This window comes from Salvia hispanica, chromosome 6 (assembly GCF_023119035.1).
Source record: "Salvia hispanica cultivar TCC Black 2014 chromosome 6, UniMelb_Shisp_WGS_1.0, whole genome shotgun sequence".
Classification (NCBI taxonomy): domain Eukaryota; kingdom Viridiplantae; phylum Streptophyta; class Magnoliopsida; order Lamiales; family Lamiaceae; genus Salvia; species Salvia hispanica.
Window position 1 is genome coordinate 35,921,602 of NC_062970.1, and position 20,952 is coordinate 35,942,553.

General features: G+C 32.5%; 2 protein-coding genes across 3 annotated transcripts; one reads left to right on the forward strand and one right to left on the reverse strand.

Moving 5' to 3' along the window:
• The first annotated feature begins 1,190 nt into the window (after nt 1-1,190).
• On the forward strand, nt 1,191-3,774 carry LOC125196986 (eukaryotic translation initiation factor 4E-1-like). Of its 2 annotated transcripts, XM_048095667.1 has the most exons (6): nt 1,191-1,479; nt 1,999-2,164; nt 2,241-2,366; nt 2,526-2,591; nt 2,664-2,727; nt 3,653-3,774. In XM_048095667.1, the coding sequence occupies exons 1-5, from the start codon at nt 1,286-1,288 to the stop codon at nt 2,712-2,714; spliced, it is 603 nt and encodes a 200-aa protein (XP_047951624.1). In that variant the 5' UTR covers nt 1,191-1,285; the 3' UTR covers nt 2,715-2,727; nt 3,653-3,774. The 2 variants fall into 2 exon arrangements, with proteins under 2 accessions (XP_047951624.1, XP_047951623.1); XM_048095666.1 differs by lacking the exon at nt 3,653-3,774 and having other exon boundaries at nt 2,664-3,018.
• Nucleotides 3,775-5,131: 1,357 nt separating this feature from the next.
• LOC125197229 lies at nt 5,132-5,863 on the reverse strand. The gene has a single exon (XM_048095945.1). It carries the CDS (start codon nt 5,814-5,816, stop codon nt 5,364-5,366), a length of 453 nt encoding a protein of 150 aa, XP_047951902.1. The 5' UTR covers nt 5,817-5,863; the 3' UTR covers nt 5,132-5,363.
• Nucleotides 5,864-20,952: the final 15,089 nt, after the last annotated feature.

Below are 20,952 nucleotides of genomic sequence, written 5' to 3' on the forward strand. Positions count from 1 at the left end.
AAGGCAACTACTTCCAACATAAAAAGAAGAAAATCTGTAAATATAAATTGTTTCTTTAATTGATTATGATTTGATAGAATTAAACTGACGGTACTCCTAATTTAAATTATACTAGTCTCAACCACTTTTGTTAATGATATGTTACTTTTTCATTGAGAAAATAAAAGTACCCTATACGAAAGTTTGGTTTGACAAATTTTCATAATTATACGCATTAAATATTTTATAGCATTACTAATTTGCCTATCACGTGCTGGCAAATTATTACTGTGTATAAAATGTGTGGAGTACAAAAATAGTGGCGAACAAAACTATTAATGGTATCATCCGGTGAAAATAAAATTATTATGACTAGTCCTTTTCATCCAAGTTCATAGATAAGAAAAAATGTCAGTTGATATAGAAATTTGGATAATTGTGAAGGAAAATCTCTTTCGACGAATTTTGGTAAATTAGTACTACTAGTATTTAGTGAACTTTTTAGATTAAAGTCCAAATTTGATCCCCTATATTTTTTGAGAAAAATATTTTGGTGTTATACATTTAATATATTATCTTTTTATTTCAAACAATATGTTTTGATCCGGAATTAACATTTTCATTATATTTACTGGTTAAACGCATTTTGACCAAATTAGTGATTTAATTTTGAATTTAGTTAACTAGATTAATCTAATTAATTTAATATTAAAATTTATAAAATTACCTGACAAAAAATATTTCATAAAATAAATTTTTTACATGCCATAGAAAATATAAATATTTATAAATATTCTTTTACCTATAATAAAATTTAAATTGAATTAAAATTTATAAAATATTCACATATTTAATATTTAATATTTATTATAAATAAAATATTTTATCAAATTTAGTTTACTTTAATGTAAAAGTATTTTACTATAATATTAAATTATTTAGGTTAATCAGACTAATCAGATTTATAACTAGGTTAGTAATTTGTTCAAAATACACTTGACCGTTAAGTTTTAATCTAAATTTAATTCAGAACCATATATTGTTTGAAATCAAGAGAAAATGTGTATACGATCAACAAGTTTTTTGTTGCAAATATAAGGAATAAAATTTGGAGTTTAATCAATTTTGTGGAGCAATCTTTCGTATAAAATGGGCAAGAAAAACTGAAATACAAAAAATAAACAAGGAAAAAAGTGAAAAGTGAAGCGATCACACCAAACGTGGCAATAAAATAGTAACCAACATAACAAAATTGCGAAAATTGATTGAAGAAATTGAAAATCAGAGAGAAATTGAAAATTGATCGATGAAGAAGGAAGACGAATCCGACGTGAAGGAGGCGGAGATCGTAGACGGCGTGGTGGCGCCGCCGACGCGGCATCCGCTGGAGAATTCGTGGACGTTTTGGTTCGATAATCCGTCCGCCAAATCGAGACAAGCTGCGTGGGGAAGCTCCATTCGTCCGGTTTACACCTTCTCCTCCGTCGAGGATTTCTGGCGGTATTTTTCGTTTTAATTTGCATCAATTTGTGTTTTCTTACAAATTTCGTTTTCGTCAACTCTGAGATTTGTAAATATTTTATTTATGTGATTTCAATAATATCGTCAAATTAAAATTGTTGAGATCGTATAATGCAATTTGGCAACTGGATAAATTTTTTGTTTTGCAACAATTTTTTTACTTTAAATGAAAGTTTGTGCATTAATCAGAGTGGAACTTTTACCTAATTATAACTAGTGGTTTTGAAACCTAACGAAACTGAACAGGTTAAGGCCAATTTAGGAGTATTCCCTTTGACTCCACGAAGATGAGCATAAGATTATTTTAGTTGAAATGAGTGACTATGACTAATTATCATGTGATTATCCATCTAGGATTGAGTCGTGAGATTCAACCTCATGAACCAAACACAATAGTACATATTTAATCCGGAGATATGATATTGCAAACCGAACATCTCCACTAAGTACAAAAGAATACTTCATGAGTCTTACTTTCTATTGGTTTATTGATTGCAGACTTTACAACAACATCCATCATCCAAGCAAGCTAGCAGTTGGAGCAGACTTTCATTGTTTCAAAGAGAAAATAGAGCCAAAATGGGAAGACCCTGTCTGTGCCAATGGTGGCAAGTGGACTGTTAGTTTCTCTAGGGGAAAATCTGATACCTGTTGGCTCTACACGGTAATATATTTATGTGATGTGTGTTTGTCCCAGCGAGCACACGATTGATGGTACATGTTGTTGTTAAATGATGTAGTTGTTGGCATTGATTGGAGAACAATTTGATAATGGTGATGAGATATGTGGAGCTGTTGTAAATGTCAGAGCTAGGCAGGATAAGATAGCGTTATGGACCAAGAATGCTACCAACGAAGCTGCTCAGGTATATTTCTCTTTGTGTGTGAAGGGTACATGAAAATAGTTCATGTTCATAATAATAGAATGGTATAGGGGTACTTTAGTCATTCATCATCTTTCATTGGAAACTTTGAAAGATAATTCATGTGATCATAGTTAGTGTATGAGACTTCTACTTTTGCAGTTGTGCATAGGAAGACAATGGAAGGAGTTCTTGGACTACAAAGATCAAATCGGTTTCATATTCCATGTAAGTCATCTTCCGATATTAGTTTTGCATGTTCTAGTTGGTAGAGCAAGTGATACGATTTTCCCGATGCAGGCTGATGCTAAGAGGCTCGACAGAGGTGCCAAAAATCGATATACGATCTAAGGCATTTGTGAAGGTCAGTCTTCCATCGGATTGACTCTTTGAGTTCATTACTTGGATTTCCTTCTGAACTGCGAGGAATAATTTTAAATCTTCTGCACACGATAACACAATAGAAGATAAAAACGAGCCAAAGGTAGATCAATAAGAAAAAGAGTTCTTCAGGTTGGGTTTTGGCATGCAGAGAGATCCATGAGATTTTTTTTTCTCTTTTGAATGTGAGCCTACTAATTTATCAATTAACTATCCGCGTATTTTCATAATAAGTTCAATATTCCATTTTTATAAATGTCGCAGTTCATTGTTATAATTTGTTTGTTATTGGCGTCTCATATATATGACGTTGAATTCATTGTATAAAATTAAGTAATAAACAGTCCATCTCCTTAAATCAGATACCAAATTGATAGTCTACTTACTAGCAAAGGCTGTCAACACATGTTTGACTCGTGTATAAACAGAACTTTTTTTTTTTTCAATTTAATAATACGGCCCACGAGGGCATGGGTCAATCATGGGATAGTCATGACCGGGCCCATCGTGTGTCTTGGCCCGACATCGATAGCTGGAATTTTTATTTTTAGTCATTAAGGCAAAAGGTAATTTTTCGTGTAAATGTGTGAATATTTTCGATTGTAAATTAGTAGTGACTCTTTAAAATTTACAACTAGAACTATATCAAATAGTGAATTAATAGTACTCTCTCCGTCCACTATTAGAAGTCTCGGTCACTTTTGCGCACTCATTTTATAAAATGGATAATAAATAGTTAAAATGGAGAAATGGTAAAGTAAAAGGGATTATTATTTTTGCTTTTGATTTAGAGCTCGATTTTGAATTATTATCTGACTATAACTCACAACTAAGAGCATTAGCAATGGTGTCCTATCTTCGGAGCTCATCTCATAGCATATCTCCATTTTTTCCTGCCATGTCAGCAGGTCCATCTTAGAGCTTATCTCCCTGCAACGAGAGCTCATCCCAGAACCCATCTCAGGGCCCATCTCATTTCCACATCATCACTATTTTATTCACTTTTAATTGTTGATGTAAATTAAAAGACAATGTAATATACAGCAAAAAACATATTTCATTTTAAAAACTAAATAAAGCATACATGTCTAAATAAAATTACATAATAAATTCATTTTTCGATGTGTTATAAAAGAGGAGATTAAGGTATTTATAGTAGGAGAAGAAAATCAAAATATTAACTTAAAAAAAAAAAAAAATTTGGCTCCGCCATCGGCTCGAGTCTTCGCAATAAAGGCCCATCGCAGGGCCGATGCGGAGTCGATAAGGTATTGGCTGAGGCTATTGTTCGGTGCTGGGGTGGAGGCAAATTGGGGTGGAGATGGGCTCCCTCTCCACAATGGGAGCCCATGAAGGTCGATCGGGTAGCCGATCGTTGCTCTAATAGAGTAACACTATACGAGAATGTGCGGTTTGTAAGATTATATCTCATGATTAAATTTATACCGTACCCCCCCTCCCGCCCACAAAAAATAGAGCACATTCATTTATGGAAAGTTTTCAACAAATAATAACCCTACACATCATTCCACTAACACTACTTCTCACTTATCTTTTCTCACGATAACTTACACGACACGATAACAATAAACACGAACACGACCCGTTAAGAAAACTCCAAACACGAACACGAACACGACCCGCTACCCTCAGACACGAATACGACACGGACCCATTAACGACACGAGCCACTTCGGGTCAACACGACACGATAACAACACATATATGACACGAGACAATAACGACACTATAATTAATAATATTATAATATATAAATATTATTTCTAATATTAAATTTTAAATTTTAATTTTAAATTTTAAAATTTTAAAATAAATAAAATAATAATAATATTATAATATATTAATATTATTTCTAAACGTGTAACACGAACATGACACGAAGTTTTCGTGTCCTTATCGTGTCGAACCAATAAGCTTTGACACATACCTATTAATTTCGTGCGGGTTCGTGTCATGTCAAAAATTGTCAGCCCTAACACATCATTCCATTAACACTACTTCTCACTTACTCTATTTTTTGTGGATGGAGAGAATATTTAATTCATGAGATTGAATCTCATAACTTAATGATGGATAGTCATGTAATAATTAGTTATAGTCAACTCACTCTTACTAAATAATCTCACAAATTAATCAAAAATTATATATTGCTACTATTTTATCTAAAAAACTGAACACCTGAATATATTATTAGTTGATTGTTATATGTTAATTCAAATTTGAGCATAGTATTAGTTATGAACTACTAATACATAACTAATACATAACTAATACTATGCTCAAATTTAATCACGACCCTAGACACTTTAGGTTATAAATTAGTGAAAATAAGAATTGACAATGTACTTACGTTTTACAGTAGTCCATAAATAACAATGAATATATACATTAACAAGAACACAATAATAACAATGAATATGTACGTTTTAGTACCGATATTTAGTTTTCTCGCTGCGAATAAATTTTCAAATTCATTTCCGCGAAAAATAAAAGAAAAAAAAAATACTACTAAGAAGCAACTTAATTTAATTCAGAAAAAAAATAAAAAAAAATTAGTAATTTTTAATTTGACATATTTCTTCTTCTCCAAGCTTGAGTTCACGTTTCGAGAAAGCCAGTCATCCGCAAGATCAAATTCCGGAACTCACTCAAATCCCTCCCCTTCCTCAGAATCATCCCGCAGATCGACAGCGCCATCATCTTCCCCGCCACGCGCCGCCCTACAATCACGTGCGGCGGCACCATCTCCCCCTCCTCCCCGCCGCCGTCGTCCGCGCATCGCCGCCACGCGTTCATTGGAATGTTCACCGGCGCAGATCTCGATCTCGATCGCGATGTCCTCCTCCGCCTCGGCGGTGGATCGTAAGCGGCGGAGACCTCGTCGCAGTCTCGGAAAACGACGTCGGATTCCTGGAATTCCTCCTCCGCCATTGCAATTGACAAATTAGGGAATTGGGGAGCTGCGGCGGTGGTGAAGAGGCGAGGGATTGGGGAATTTATAGAGGAATCGAATGAGTGATTGATTGGGAATGAGACTCGTAGTGAGCACATATTAGCGTTGAGTGCGGTTTCAGCTTTCCAAAAGTTGATTTTTGAGGCCTCAAATACTTTATTTCATTACTTAAATGGATTTCTTGTCTCAACCAATTTAATGCTTGAGTTATGAATATGAATAGTGTTGCTTGGCCTTCACGGCTTCTTTTTTCTCTTCTTCAGACTTTGTATTTGGTTACCATTCACTCATTCTCATTCAAAATAATCTTTTTTTTTTCAAATAACACATTAAAAAAAATTATTTTGAAAAAAAATAGTTTGTGTATCAATGAGCAAAGATAAAAATACAAAAAAAAAGTCAAATCTTGATTAAGCCAAACTTTTATATTTGTTACTTTAAGCTCACCGCACAAAGTTTCATTTAATCGGTACAAACACTCTTATTCGGTTACTTTACTAACCAACTCGGTTGGAACCGATCAGTTGCTATATTAACTGGTACCGATCTAAATTGATATCGATTTAAAAAAAGGCGTGAGTGATTCAATTCTAGGTCTAGCGGGAACATCAAATTAAACACCAAAACAAAAGGGGTCAAAGTCCAATAATCAAAATAGAATTAGTCACAGATTAAGACCAAAAGAATTGACCAAGCTTCCACCTATTAATTGAAATTCATATAGAATGTGCATATGTTTATAATGCATCCAACAAAAGTTACAAAAAATGCGTAATTCAGTGCTTGAAAATCAAAATTGAAATTAAATTAAATCTAATTCAACCTATAACTGACTTCACTCAAAGTATAAAACTGAAACCGATCCGAACATTGTTAATGTCAGTTATTTAACCTATAACCGAGAAACCATTTACTCAGACCTATTCTAGAGCAATGAGCTGATGATCACATTGAGTTTCTTCACAAAAGACAAAAATCGTCATATTTTTAAAACAGTAATAGTATATTTTTTTCATAACCTTCTCCAACATTCACTCCGAAGTGCCTTCAACAAAAAGTGAAAGTCACAAACATACACATATTAGGAATGGTTATACAATAATTAGGTGTTCACGTGAGTAATAGTTATGGATGTAATGTCACCTTATATTGCTTAATGGTGGACTAAAGGAGTAGATGATAAAGTAAGTTATGGATGTAATGTTACCTTATAGTAATTAAAAAGTTTATGACGAGGGAAGCTAATATTTTTTTCTTTTACTACAAAAATCGTTAAAGTAAAAAATATATGGCAAAAAGGATTTTGTTTCTTAAGGAGAATCATATAATCTTATCTTTAATCTCTGGAGTACTGTGGAAAAAAATTAATTCTTGCATTTTAATGTGGTTTATTTAGGAGTATTAGATCCTAGCTCTCACTATAACAAAAAAAATCCGTTAAGAACGTTTTTTAATGCATCTAAGGACGTTAATTTGTGTTTCATAATATACCACCAACGCTGCAAAGTGCATCCTTATTGTTGGTGGTCCGACAAAAATTAGAGAACGCAAACAAAATCATCCTAAAAAAAAATAAAAGATCAAGTAAATTTAACATTTATTTAAAAACGCTTTCTTTTGCGTCTTAATTATTGTTATTTTAAAAAAATTTCCAAGTCTAGTAATTGCGTTTCAATTTTTTTATCCTTAAAAAATACTTAAAGTTTTTTGTAATGTCTATTTGATGGGTTTAGAAAAATCAGTTTATTCAAACCAGTAAATATGATGCCCATTATCGCTAAATACAACAAAAATTCCAAACTATATAAATTAAACCCGTTGCACAAAGCTTGCTCAATAACGTTTTTATCAACATAGAGGCTTTAATTTGTTCTTAGAATTTAAACAAAAATTTATAGTGTTAAAAATAGTACTTCCATCTATCTTTTATTTTATTTAAATAGACCTATAGTCCTATCTTTTATTTTCCAAATATCGAAGGGAAATTTCGATATTTCGAGAGAATAGGTACCGGCTTGCTACTTGCTCAAAGCTTTTGAACTCTTTTTTTTCCCCCAAATTTTACTGTTATTAATTAAATAATAGTCATTTATTTTTTTTTTCCTTTCCACACCATGGTCATATCAGTTATTGTGATTTCGAATATAACAAATTGCATGTATTTAAAAGATAAATTTACACATTTTAAATACCACAACGTCTGACAAATGCAGAAGAGCCTTAGCTTCCGCAAAAGCAGTAGATCCATCCAATTCATAAGCCAATTTTTTATAGATAATTTAGCATGACTATGATTTATGAGCTTCAAGATTATTATTCTTATAGACTATAATCAAATGCTAATTCCAAATCCAGATATAGCTTCGGCGTAAGAAGAGTAAAGCACCACTACCTTAATTACTATCTGAACCAAAAATATAATCAAAATACCATTATATACATAATAATTGCTAAATATACAAAATAATATAGGCAGCCGCACCTATGACAAATTTGTGATCCAACCCACACTTATATAAGTATCTATCAATGCATTAACAAATTATTTTCCGAAATGTACTATTGATCACACAAAATAATAATCTCTCTGACATTATACTAAATTATTTACTCCACTAAACATGGTACAATAGTAACACTATAATATTAAGACATTAAAGATTCCAACGTTTGTTTGGAGTAAATAACAAGGTTTAAATCGTAATCTGATTAATGATTAGATCAGAGGCGTAGATTTGAAGCGATCAAAGAATCGGGCGGCTGCGGATGTGCCTTCACCTTAAAGAAGTCAGCACCGCTGTCGGCCGGATTCTCTGCGCTCGCGTCCAACAAAGTAATCCTGAGGAATCTCACCTCATCCCGAGCTTTGCTGCCACGTCGCCCCCGCCGCGGCTTGCGTGTAGTATAATAGCGTTTCTCCCTACAAGGAAGCAAGATCGCGTCTTCATGCAGTCACACGCTACAAAACCCTTTTTTAATTTCCCTGTTTTATTGTTTAATTAATGTTTGACCTGTGTGTTTATTATAGCATAATGCAGTATTAGGTTGTTAAAATCCCTGTTTTCTGGATTATTTTTATTCTTTCGAGATGACTGTTACGTATATAAAACAATAAAAATTCTTAATTGTATAAATTTCACTTGTAAAAATGTTTTGACAATGTCTTTCATCATCCATGTTTAGGAAATTAGGCAGGATTTAAACTGAGTTTACTGTCATATAGAGTTATACATTTAGTTGATTATGTCACCCATATGGCCATATCCATAGATTGAACATTGCATACAGTAATAATGTTAGGATTTAATTTAACAATGGTAGCTCTAATTCAATAATACAATGCGTTAAGGGTTACTAAAAAAATAGATGCTTCTACGCAAATGACATGTTCCACAATCAAATCATAGATCATTGCACATAAAATAGTCATATTTGTTTTGGCCCATTATCAAAATTATACAACTAGTAATTTTTCCTCTGTAACGGGTTGAGTTTCATTTTTCTATATATATAAAAAAAACTTTAATAATTTATTTTTCTTTCTATTTTTATCTTATTTTATCAATTTTGCATTAAAATTCGTCTCATTCACTACCAAGACTAATTTTCATAGACAAAGGTAGTACTACAAAAATAGGCAAATAGTAAATTTTGGTCATTTCTGGTTCATCACTCAATCGGGAATTTTAACATTTTTCTTAAATTTCCGAAGGATATAATTTGGATGAAATTATATCTAACGTGGCATCCAAAAAATTCTACGAAGTGCGTCAAATTCTAACGTGACCTAGTGTTAATTTTGTCATTTTCTCAACATACTACTTTGCGAATAACTCAACTACGTCATCAATCTGAATTACATGTGCGTCAAATCAACAACATATTTACAAATGAAAAATCAGAATAATTTTTTCATAGAAGAATAAAATAAAATATAAAATTCATAGTTTTAAAAGCTGCTTTTAAATTTGCATAACATACCATAGTTTAATTGAATTAATAGTTTTTCTAGCGATTTGTCTATTAAAAAAGTACTCCCTCCAGTTTTTAATGTTTTGATAATTTTGTCTTTTTTTTGACGTATCCAAAACTTAAGCAATAGTTTATCGGATAAAAATTTTATTGCACTAATATAATAGTTCATAGTTGTAAAACTAATCAAAATGAGAGAAAGCACACACAAAATCAGAGGGGGTTGGCTTTTAGCAGAAAGTTTGAATTATTACTCAATAGATGGCTTCAAAGTGTCATTTTCTTGTAAAGTATGTTTGCTTTTAACATGATTAGGAGACTACTAAACAAATAATCCAGTTTGGGATAATGACACTTAATTAGGCCAATTTATTTATAAACACACGCACAAACAACCTTGAAAAAGATGAGTGTCGACGCATTAATGAGCCAACGAGATTTTAAACAAATTAATCATCATTCTAAAAATCGATCAATTTATTTAATTTTTTAAATTTATCATCCTCATGATCATGTAGTTTATGATTCTTAATTATTTATGCACGTGTCATGTCAAATCATAGAAACTGGAGTTTTTATTTTTAATTTTAAATTGCATTAATTGGTTTCATTTTAATATATACCAGTAGGGTCCTATTCTAATACTTTTAGCACCCTAATTCAAAATCAAGACTAAATCTCCATCCTTGGATTTTAAAATGAGTGGATGAGATTAAAGCTCACAAAATCTCAATAAATAGTAGACAAAATATCAACAAAAGGGTAATATCGTCATTATGTTATCATATGATAATTTTCGTGAGTGTTTTTTTATATCAACATTGTGTATTACAAATATCAACAATATGACATTGGAATATCAACACATTTTTATTGAGATTGGACATGCATAATATTGAGATTTTGCCTACAATATATTGAGATTTTTGTTGCATTTGTTGAAAATAATTGCTTTATCAACATGTACGAAAATTGAAATATAATTTATCAAATTTCATCACCCGAACATCGTCGGAACATATGCAATTGAGATCTCGTTGGAATCCTTATTAAATTATCTTTAATTTGATATATTTTTTACGAAAAAATAATTTAAATTGAGAGAGTTAGGTAAATTTAAAGATTTGAGATGATTTTGAGGAGAGAGAAAGTAGTTAGTTATAATTACTACATATAGGATTTGACATTAATACCCTTTTTATTTAATTAATAATTATTTAAATTTAAAATATATTACACTTGACCTCATATTAACCAAAAGATCTTCTAATCTAATGGTTGAAAATTGATTTTAATTTAAGATTGGTAATTAATTAGCAATTGATTACATCCTATAATCCTATAGCATAGCAGTAACTGCTTATTCATCAAGTTTTCTTTTTATAAGTATAACTAAATCTCTGTATCATTGTATAGTAGTAAGGGAGTAATTAATTAAGGTTCGAATCCCTAAAGTATATAAAACATAAAACAAAGCATGAATTTACGTGAATATGGCAACTTTTGATCTATTGAAGATTCGCAAGAATATATCATCGGCTTCTTCATTAGTTTGTCTTTCATGTTTTGTCTGTCTCTAGTCTCTACCATAGAATAAAAATACCAAAACAACCTAATATAGGAGTAGTAAAAATACGTGACTGTAAATTTTGCGAGGCAAAATATGCTTAGGGGTGGGAAAATATACCGACATACCGAAATACCGGACTTATCATACCGAAAAAATACCAAAAATATCGATTTTTCGGTATACCGTAGTTTTCGATACGGTATGATACCGTACCGAAAGTTTTCAGTACGGTAACGGTATCAAATATCCCATACCGCGGTATACCGTGGTATACCGAATCTTCGGTATATACCTAATATATATAAACTTTAAATATTTAATATATATATATATATATAGAGGAGTGATCAAGGTCTAACTAATTTTAAGTGTATAACTAGAGAATAAATCTCAGCTACATGTTATCTTAATCCAATGACTAAAATAAGTAAATAGCTTTAGTTAATCAAAATTGCATAGGGGTATTTTAGGAAATCAACTTTGTTCTCATATTTTCACATACACACACCATTCACGCTTACACACACAGACAGACACTCTCTCCTTCTCTCACGACGGAGGTGGCGGAGCACACTTGCATCTCCTCTCCGGCGACACCCTCCTCCGGCTTGCCTGCCTCTCACGGCTGCCTCCCTATCTGTGGCCCCCTCCTCCGGTCTGCCTCTCGCGGAGTACAGCTCACCTCCTCTCGCAGGCACTGGCAATATCTCTACACCTGTGCCATCGTCGCCTCCTGCTCCCCGACTAATTTGTTGTAATCTCCACTGCACATACTCATGCTTAACAATCTCCATCGCCAATTGAAGAATCTTCATCGCAAGAACTGATTTACTCCATCGTCAATTATCGATTTCAGAATCTGCAAATTCGCTATACTCACGCAGATTCTATAGATTTTTATCGCTCATGCTGAGATTTTCCCTATCTCCATCACTCACGTTGATTTGATGTGATCTCCCTAGCCAATTATACAATCTACATAGCTCCGCTCATGTTCAACAATCTCCATCATCAAGTGCAAATTCTTCATCGCAAGAACTGATTTCTCTATCGTCAACTGTCAATTTCACGATCTGCAAATTTGCTATTTCACACAGGCCACATGTCTTCAATTGATCAAATGGACTCGGTATCAATTCTATAAGAAGCCTAATTCGAATCTGATTCATCTTCGTATGAAGTGGATATTTCTTATAGTGAAGTAAATCTGAATCACAGTGAAGTATAACGGTTCCTAGGTGTATGGCATATATCAGTAACTAAGACATTATGAAGTGAAGTATAACAGTTAGCTCGTATACTGAGACACTATGAAGTAAATAAATCTTATAGTGAAATAAATAAGACTTATAGTGAAGTACAATGGTGCATAGGTATATGGCTTAAACCGAGACCATTTGAAGTGAATATTTGTTATAGTGAAATAAACATTTCTTATGGTGAAGTGAATATTTCTTATAGTGAAGTGAATATTGTGATGTATATTGTGCATATAGTGAACTAGTATATGCTCACAGTGAAGTATATTGTGCATATAGTGAACTAGTATATGCTCACAGTGAAGTATATTGTGCATATAGTGAACTAGTATATGCTTACAGTGGAGTAAATTGTGCCTATAGTGAACTAGTATATGCTTTCAGTGATGTATATTGAGCATATAGTGATGTATATTGTGAATATAATGAGTTTCATATGTTGAGGTCCTTGGATATCTGAGATGAGTTCCACGTTAGGTTCGTCTACCTTCTCTTTGCTATGATGGTGCAGCTCTGGCTTGTCATCGTCTTCATCATCGTCGATAGTTATGATTAATTTTGGTGTCAAGGTGAAAGAGTGGCATGGAGTCTTCATTGTACGACTTCCAAAAGGTTTGTTGGGGTAACGAGGCGAAGTGAGGACTGCTCATGTTGAAGAAAATGCAAGAGAAAATTGATAGTCCTAAGTGGTGGTTTTAGTTCACTTCTTACATGTATTTAGTTCACTTTCCAATGGTTTTAGTTCACTATTAATGAATTTTGTTTTGTTGAATTTTTTTTTTCGTTCAGCATGCTTATTTTGGGTACACTATAGGTGCGAATTATTTAACTGCTTTATTCAAATGAACTACATATTTTATGTGATGAGGTAATGCAACTGATTTGTTTTCCTATTAATTATAACCTAGTTGTTGTGAAGTATTGAATTCATATAATGAAGTAATAAATTATAATAATGAAATAATATAAATGATATGTTTATACGGTAGGTTTTATTACTAAAATGAAGTAATAAAACATTATAATGAAGTAAATGACTCTAATAATGAAGTAATAATACATTATAATGAAGTGACATGTTTAACTGATGTGTTGTTTGCACATTAAAATGAACTACATATTCTTTTTAATGAAGTAGTAAATTGAAGTAGTAAATTGATAAGATGAAGTAATAAATTATGATATTGAAGTAATATAAATGATCTGTTTATGCAGTAAGGTTTATAACCAAAATGAAGTACTAAAAATGATAATGAAGTAATAGTCTATAAATATGAATTATATGTTTACTGTTTTGTATGAGTTTAGGATTTAGAATTAAAATTAACTGACGCATTGTTTGCATATTCAAATGAACTACATATTTTATGCGATGAAGTAATGCAACTGATCTATTTTCCTATTAACTATAATCTAGTTGTTGTGAAGTATTGAATTCATATAATGAAATAATAAGTTATGATAATGAATTAATATAAATGATCTATTTGTACAGTAGATTTTATTATTAAAATGAAGTAATAAAACATTATAATAAAGTAAATGACTCTAAAAATGAAGTAATAATATATTATAATGAAGTAACATCTTTAACTGATGTGTTGTTTGCACATTAAAATGAACTACATATTTTTTTAATGAAGTAGTAAATTGATAAGATGGAGTAATAAATTATGATAATGTAGTAATATAAATGATCTGTTTATACAGTAAGGTTTATTACCAAAATGAAGTAATAAAAATGGTAATGAAGTAATAGTCTATAAATATGAACTATATGTTTACTGTTTTGTATGTGTTTAGGATTTTAGAATTAAAATTAACTGCTGCATTGTTTGCATATTCAAATGAACTACATATTTTATGCGATGAAGTAATGCAACTGATCTATTTTCCTATTAACTATAATCTAGTTGTTGTGAAGTATTGAATTCATATGATGAATTAATAAGTTATGATAATGAAGTAATATAAACGATTTGTTTATACAGTAGGTTTTATTACTAAAATGAAGTAATAAAACATTATAATGAAGTAAATGACTCTTAAAATGAAGTAATAATACATTATAATGAAGTAACATTTTTAAATGATGTGTTGTTTGCACATTAAAATAAACTGCATATTCTTTTTGATGAAGTAGTAAATTGATATAATGAAGTTAGTTGTGTCTTTAATGAAGCAACAAAGGCAAGACGCATTTGTCCAAGGTGGTGACTCGGCAGTAGAAACAAAACACGGTGAGCAGAGGCAGCGCGAAGGAGATGAAGATGATGTAGCTTTGAGCGGACATAGGCAGCGGTGGAGTTAGAAAACTCCGAGCTCAAACCGACGGTGGCCGCGGCGGCAAATCTGCAACAATGGCACACCGACAATGACTCTGGTGAGGTGACGACGCTGAAGGGGTGCGACAGCCGTGAGAGTCTGGCGGTCGTGAGACGGTGAATTTAAACGTATATAAAGAACTAAGAAACACAATTGAGAAAAATAGCTAGAAGATTAATCAATGAAAATGAGTAAATTGGTAGATAATATTCACTTCAACGGTTGGAGATGGAAGAAACGATAGCTGGAGGCGGAGGAAACGAAGAATGGAGGTTAAGGAAATGACGTTGGGTTAAATTCTAGAGAGTAAAGAAGAATAGAAGAAGAAGCTCAAACAAATTTTGAAAATGAATATAATAGGGTAATTGATTTTAACCTTAACTCATTTGTTGAATGTCTATTATACCCCTACATTGTTGCGGTGAACTAATTCTCTCTTGTAGTGAAGTAAAATTTGGATTAATTTTGAATCCTATGCTGAATCTCAGCCCTTGATTTTTTAATTTTGTGACTGAGATTTGTTCTCTAGTTATACATTTAAGGGATAGTTGCCCTATATCACTACTCTAATATATATATATATATATATATATATATATAGGTCCATGATCAATTGAGATTTTTTAGAGTAATTGAGAAATGAAATGCAATATCAGCCACTCATTTTTATTAAATGAGTCGTCCAGATTTTGACACACAAAAAATATTTTTAGATTAATTTATTATGAAAGGGCATGGTGGTAATTTTTTTTATCTAACAACTCTCTTCTCCCTTCCCAAAGCCAGCCCGCAACTCTCTCCACCTCTATCTCTCCGGTCTCCACACGCCCCTGTGTCTCTCTCTAGAGATCAATCCGCCAACGATTCTGTCTGGATTAATTTGTTCTTTGTTTTTCAGATTTTAATTTTTTGAGTTAAAAATGGCGCAGAGGACAAAGAAGGAGGAGACGGAGTTCAAGGTCGTACGGCATGGCTGGAAACTCCTCCGACGCTAATAATCTCTGTCAGAAGTGTTTCAACGCAACCGCAGCGGCATCAAGCTCCGTCGGTGCCGTGGCAAAGCCGTTGAATCACGTTTTGTTGGAGAAATCCTTCGGATCTAGCTCGTTTCTGCCAGAGAGGAGGCTCGCTTCTGCTGCGACGAACCGAGATCTGAAGAGAGAGGCCTCCGTAGCTGCGATTCCGATGAAGAGAGAAGTTAATCTTGTACTCCGACGGCGGCGATTTTATCGTGTCCTGATTCAAATTAAACAATGATTTTTTAGTAATTCATGACTGAATCGTGGATCGGAGAAGGTGAAATGCTGAAATTCAAGTACCTGAATCTCGATTAGGATTAATGAGTAGGAGTAGGCGAAAGCTATGGCGCCGAGAGCTTGGAAGCTTCTCCAGATCTTCTGTGTTTCGCCGATTGTTTGGACTCCGACGACTATTCTGATGTTGATTCCAGTCATACTCCCCATCACGTTCCCGGATTCTGATCGGAAAATGAAAATGTTGTTAATTAATTGACTAGTTAGGGTTTCAAATTGGGGGGAAATCGAAAATCAGCTGCAACTTTTTTAATTCTATCATAATCAAAAATCACCTGCAATTAATTGACTAATTCATGTCAACAGGACACATATAATGTCAACCACATATATGCAAAACATTGTTGTTGACATGAATTATATGTAAAACGTTGTTGTTGACATAAATAATATACGTCGTTGACATGAAAATATACAGCACACATATAATGATATATATATATATATATATATATATAGAGTAGTGATATAGGGCAAGTGCCCATTAAGTACATAACTAGAGAACAAATCACAACCACAAGATCAAAAAAATCAAGGGCTAGTATTAACACATGTGATTTTTGAATTTGAAGGAGAAATCACTTCACTCTATCACAGATTTACTTCACTATAAGAAGGCGGGGGTATAATGGACATTTCACAAATAAAAATAGGGTTAACATTTGAATTAATTTCTCATTTGCAGAATTCATCTCCCGCCATCACTCCTCTTCCCGTCTTCTCTTCCATTCTCGAAATTTTGTCGCTGCAATCGCTGCCGTCTTCCCGTCGCTGCAATCTGTCGTCAAACAGGTGGATTCAAATCAGAAATTTTTTTCAAAATGTGAGTTGTTTAACTGGTTTCTTCAACTGATTTATATTTCTCATTCCGATTTCAATCCATTTCTTTAATACAGTAAAACTCTGATTAACAAGCATTCACTGATATTTTTGAGTTTCGAAGCTTTTCGTTAAATTAAACGACTATTGTTTCATTGATTCTATTTCTCCTTTTTTTCCCTCTGGTTTTTCTGTCTGCGTCAATCGAACTGCATCTTCTGATTCTTAAGTTGAATTATTTACCGGCAAATCGGATGAGGAATCATTGAATCTAGGGTTTCTGATCGGAACATGCTTAGAGTGAAGTATTCTAATGTTAGAGTGAAGTGTTTGTCATCCATGCTTATAGTGCTTTGTTTTTCCATTTCAGTGAAGTAAAACATGATTAAAGTGAAGTATTCTAGTGTTAGAGTGAAGTGTTTGTGATCCATGCTTATAGTGCTTTGTTTTTCCATTTCAGTGAAGTAAAACTTGCATAGAGTGAAATATTCTAGTGTTAGAGTGAAATGTTTGTCATCCATGCTTATAGTGCTTTTTTTTTCCATTTCAGTGACGTAAAACATGATTAAAGTGAAGTATTCTAGTGTTAGAGTGAAGTGTTTGTGATCCATGCTTATAGTGCTTTGTTTTTCCATTTCAGTGAAGTAAAACTTGCTTAAAGTGAAGTATTCTAGTGTTAGAGTGAAATGTTTGTCATCCATGCTTATAGTGCTTTTCTTTCCATTTCAGTGAAGTAAAACATGATTAAAATGAAGTATTCTAGTGTTAGAGTGAAGTGTTTGTGATCCATGCTTATAGTGATTTGTTTTTCCATTTCAGTGAAGTAAAACTTGCTTAGAGTGAAGTATTCTAGTGTTAGAGTGAAATGTTTGTGATCCATGCTTATAGTGCTTTGTTTTTCCATTTCAATGAAATAAAACATGATTAAAGTGAAGTATTCTAGTGTTAGAGTGAAGTGTTTGTGATCCATGCTTATAGTGATTTGTTTTTCCATTTCAGTGAAGTAAAACTTGCTTAGAGTGAAGTATTCTAGTGTTAGAGTGAAATGTTTGTGATCCATGCTTATAGTGCTTTGTTTTTCCATTTCAATGAAATAAAACATGATTAAAGTGAAGTATTCTAGTGTTAGAGTGAAGTGTTTGTGATCCATGCTTATAGTGCTTTGTTTTTCCATTTCAGTGAAGTAAAACTTGCTTAGAGTGAAGTATTCTAGTGTTAGAGTGAAGTGTTTGTGATCCATGCTTATAGTGTTTTGTTTTTCCATTTCAGTGAAGTAAAACTTGCTTAGAGTGAAGTATTCTAGTGTTAGAGTGAAATGTTTGTGATCCATGCTTATAGTGCTTTGTTTTTCCATTTCAATGAAGTAAAACATGATTAAAGTGAAGTATTCTAGTGTTAGAGTGAAGTGTTTGTGATCCATGCTTATAGTGATTTGTTTTTCCATTTCAGTGAAGTAAAACTTGCTTAGAGTGAAGTATTCTAGTGTTAGAGTGAAATGTTTGTGATCCATGCTTATAGTGCTTTGTTTTTCCATTTCAATGAAGTAAAACATGATTAAAGTGAAGTATTCTAGTGTTAGAGTGAAGTGTTTGTGATCCATGCTTATAGTGTTTTGTTTTTCCATTTCAGTGAAGTAAAACTTGCTTAGAGTGAAATATTCTAGTGTTAGAGTGAAATGTTTGTCATCCATGCTTATAGTGCTTTTTTTTCCATTTCAGTGAAGTAAAACATGATTAAAATGAAGTATTCTAGTGTTAGAGTGAAGTGTTTGTGATCCATGCTTATAGTGATTTGTTTTTCCATTTCAGTGAAGTAAAACTTGCTTAGAGTGAAGTATTCTAGTGTTAGAGTGAAATGTTTGTGATCCATGCTTATAGTGCTTTGTTTTTCCATTTCAATGAAGTAAAACATGATTAAAGTGAAGTATTCTAGTGTTAGAGTGAAGTGTTTGTGATCCATGCTTATAGTGTTTTGTTTTTCCATTTCAGTGAAGTAAAACTTGCTTAGAGTGAAGTATTCTAGTGTTAGAGTGAAATGTTTGTGATCCATGCTTATAGTGCTTTGTTTTTCCATTTCAATGAAGTAAAACATGATTAAAGTGAAGTATTCTAGTGTTAGAGTGAAGTGTTTGTGATCCATGCTTATAGTGTTTTGTTTTTCCATTTCAGTGAAGTAAAACTTGCTTAGAGTGAAATATTCTAGTGTTAGAGTGAAATGTTTGTCATCCATGCTTATAGTGCTTTTCTTTCCATTTCAGTGAAGTAAAACATGATTAAAATGAAGTATTCTAGTGTTAGAGTGAAGTGTTTGTGATCCATGCTTATAGTGATTTGTTTTTCCATTTCAGTGAAGTAAAACATGATTAGAGTGAAGTATTCTAGTGTTAGAGTGAAGTGTTTGTGATCCATGCTTATAGTGCTTTGTTTTTCCATTTCAGTGAAGTAAAACTTGCTTAGAGTGAAGTATTCTAGTGTTAGAGTGAAGTGTTTGTGATCCATGCTTATAGTGTTTTGTTTTTCCATTTCAGTGAAGTAAAACTTGCTTAGAGTGAAGTATTCTAGTGTTAGAGTGAAATGTTTGTGATCCATGCTTATAGTGCTTTGTTTTTCCATTTCAATGAAATAAAACATGATTAAAGTGAAGTATTCTAGTGTTAGAGTGAAGTGTTTGTGATCCATGCTTATAGTGTTTTGTTTTTCCATTTCAGTGAAGTAAAACTTGCTTAGAGTGAAGTATTCTAGTGTTAGAGTGAAATGTTTGTCATCTATGCTTATAGTGCTTTTTTTTCTATTTCAGTGAAGTAAAACATGATTAAAATGAAGTATTCTAGTGTTAGAGTGAAGTGTTTGTGATCCATGCTTATAGTGATTTGTTTTTCCATTTCAGTGAAGTAAAACTTGCTTAGAGTGAAGTATTCTAGTGTTAGAGTGAAATGTTTGTGATCCTTGTTTATAGTGCTTTGTTTTTCCATTTCAATGAAGTAAAACATGATTAAAGTGAAGTATTCTAGTGTTAGAGTGAAGTGTTTGTGATCCATGCTTATAGTGTTTTGTTTTTCCATTTCAGTGAAGTAAAACTTGCTTAGAGTGAAGTATTCTAGTGTTAGAGTGAAGTGTTTGTGATCCATGCTTATAGTGTTTTGTTTTTCCATTTCAGTGAAGTAAAACTTGATTAGAGTGAAGTATTCTAGTGTTAGAGTGAAGTGTTTGTGATCCATGCTTATAGTGCTTTGTTTTTCCATTTCAGTGAAGTAAAACTTGCTTAGAGTGAAGTATTCCATGGTTAGAGTGAAGTGTTTGTGATCCTTGCTTATAGTGAACTATTTTTTCATCTCAGTGAAGTAAAACGTGCATAGAGTGAAGTATTTCATGCTTAGAGTGAAGTGTTTATGATCTTTGCTTACAGTGGACTATTTTTTCATCTCAATGAAGTAAAACGTGCATAGAGTGAAGTATTCCATGGTTAGAGTGAAGTGTTTGTGATCCATGCTTATTGTGTTTTGTTTTTCCATTTCAGTGAAGTAAAACTTGCTTAGAGTGAAATATTCTAGTGTTAGAGTGAAATGTTTGTCATCCATGCTTATAGTGCTTTTCTTTCCATTTCAGTGAAGTAAAACATGATTAAAATGAAGTATTCTAGTGTTAGAGTGAAGTGTTTGTGATCCATGCTTATAGTGATTTGTTTTTCCATTTCAGTGAAGTAAAACTTGCTTAGAGTGAAGTATTCTAGTGTTAGAGTGAAATGTTTGTGATCCATGCTTATAGTGCTTTGTTTTTCCATTTCAATGAAGTAAAACATGATTAAAGTGAAGTATTCTAGTGTTAGAGTGAAGTGTTTGTGATCCATGCTTATAGTGTTTTGTTTTTCCATTTCAGTGAAGTAAAACTTGCTTAGAGTGAAGTATTCTAGTGTTAGAGTGAAATGTTTGTGATCCTTGTTTATAGTGCTTTGTTTTTCCATTTCAATGAAGTAAAAC

Excerpts from the sequence above, each read along its gene's own strand:
- LOC125196986 (XM_048095667.1), top strand. The coding sequence starts at position 1,286 with ATGAAGAAGGAAGACGAATCCGACGTGAAGGAGGCGGAGATCGTAGAC. Across the intron at positions 2,165-2,240 it reads ATACCTGTTGGCTCTACACG|TTGTTGGCATTGATTGGAGA; the intron begins GTAATATATTTA and ends TAAATGATGTAG. Across the intron at positions 2,592-2,663 it reads AAATCGGTTTCATATTCCAT|GCTGATGCTAAGAGGCTCGA; the intron begins GTAAGTCATCTT and ends TTCCCGATGCAG.
- LOC125197229 (XM_048095945.1), bottom strand. The coding sequence starts at position 5,816 with ATGTGCTCACTACGAGTCTCATTCCCAATCAATCACTCATTCGATTCC.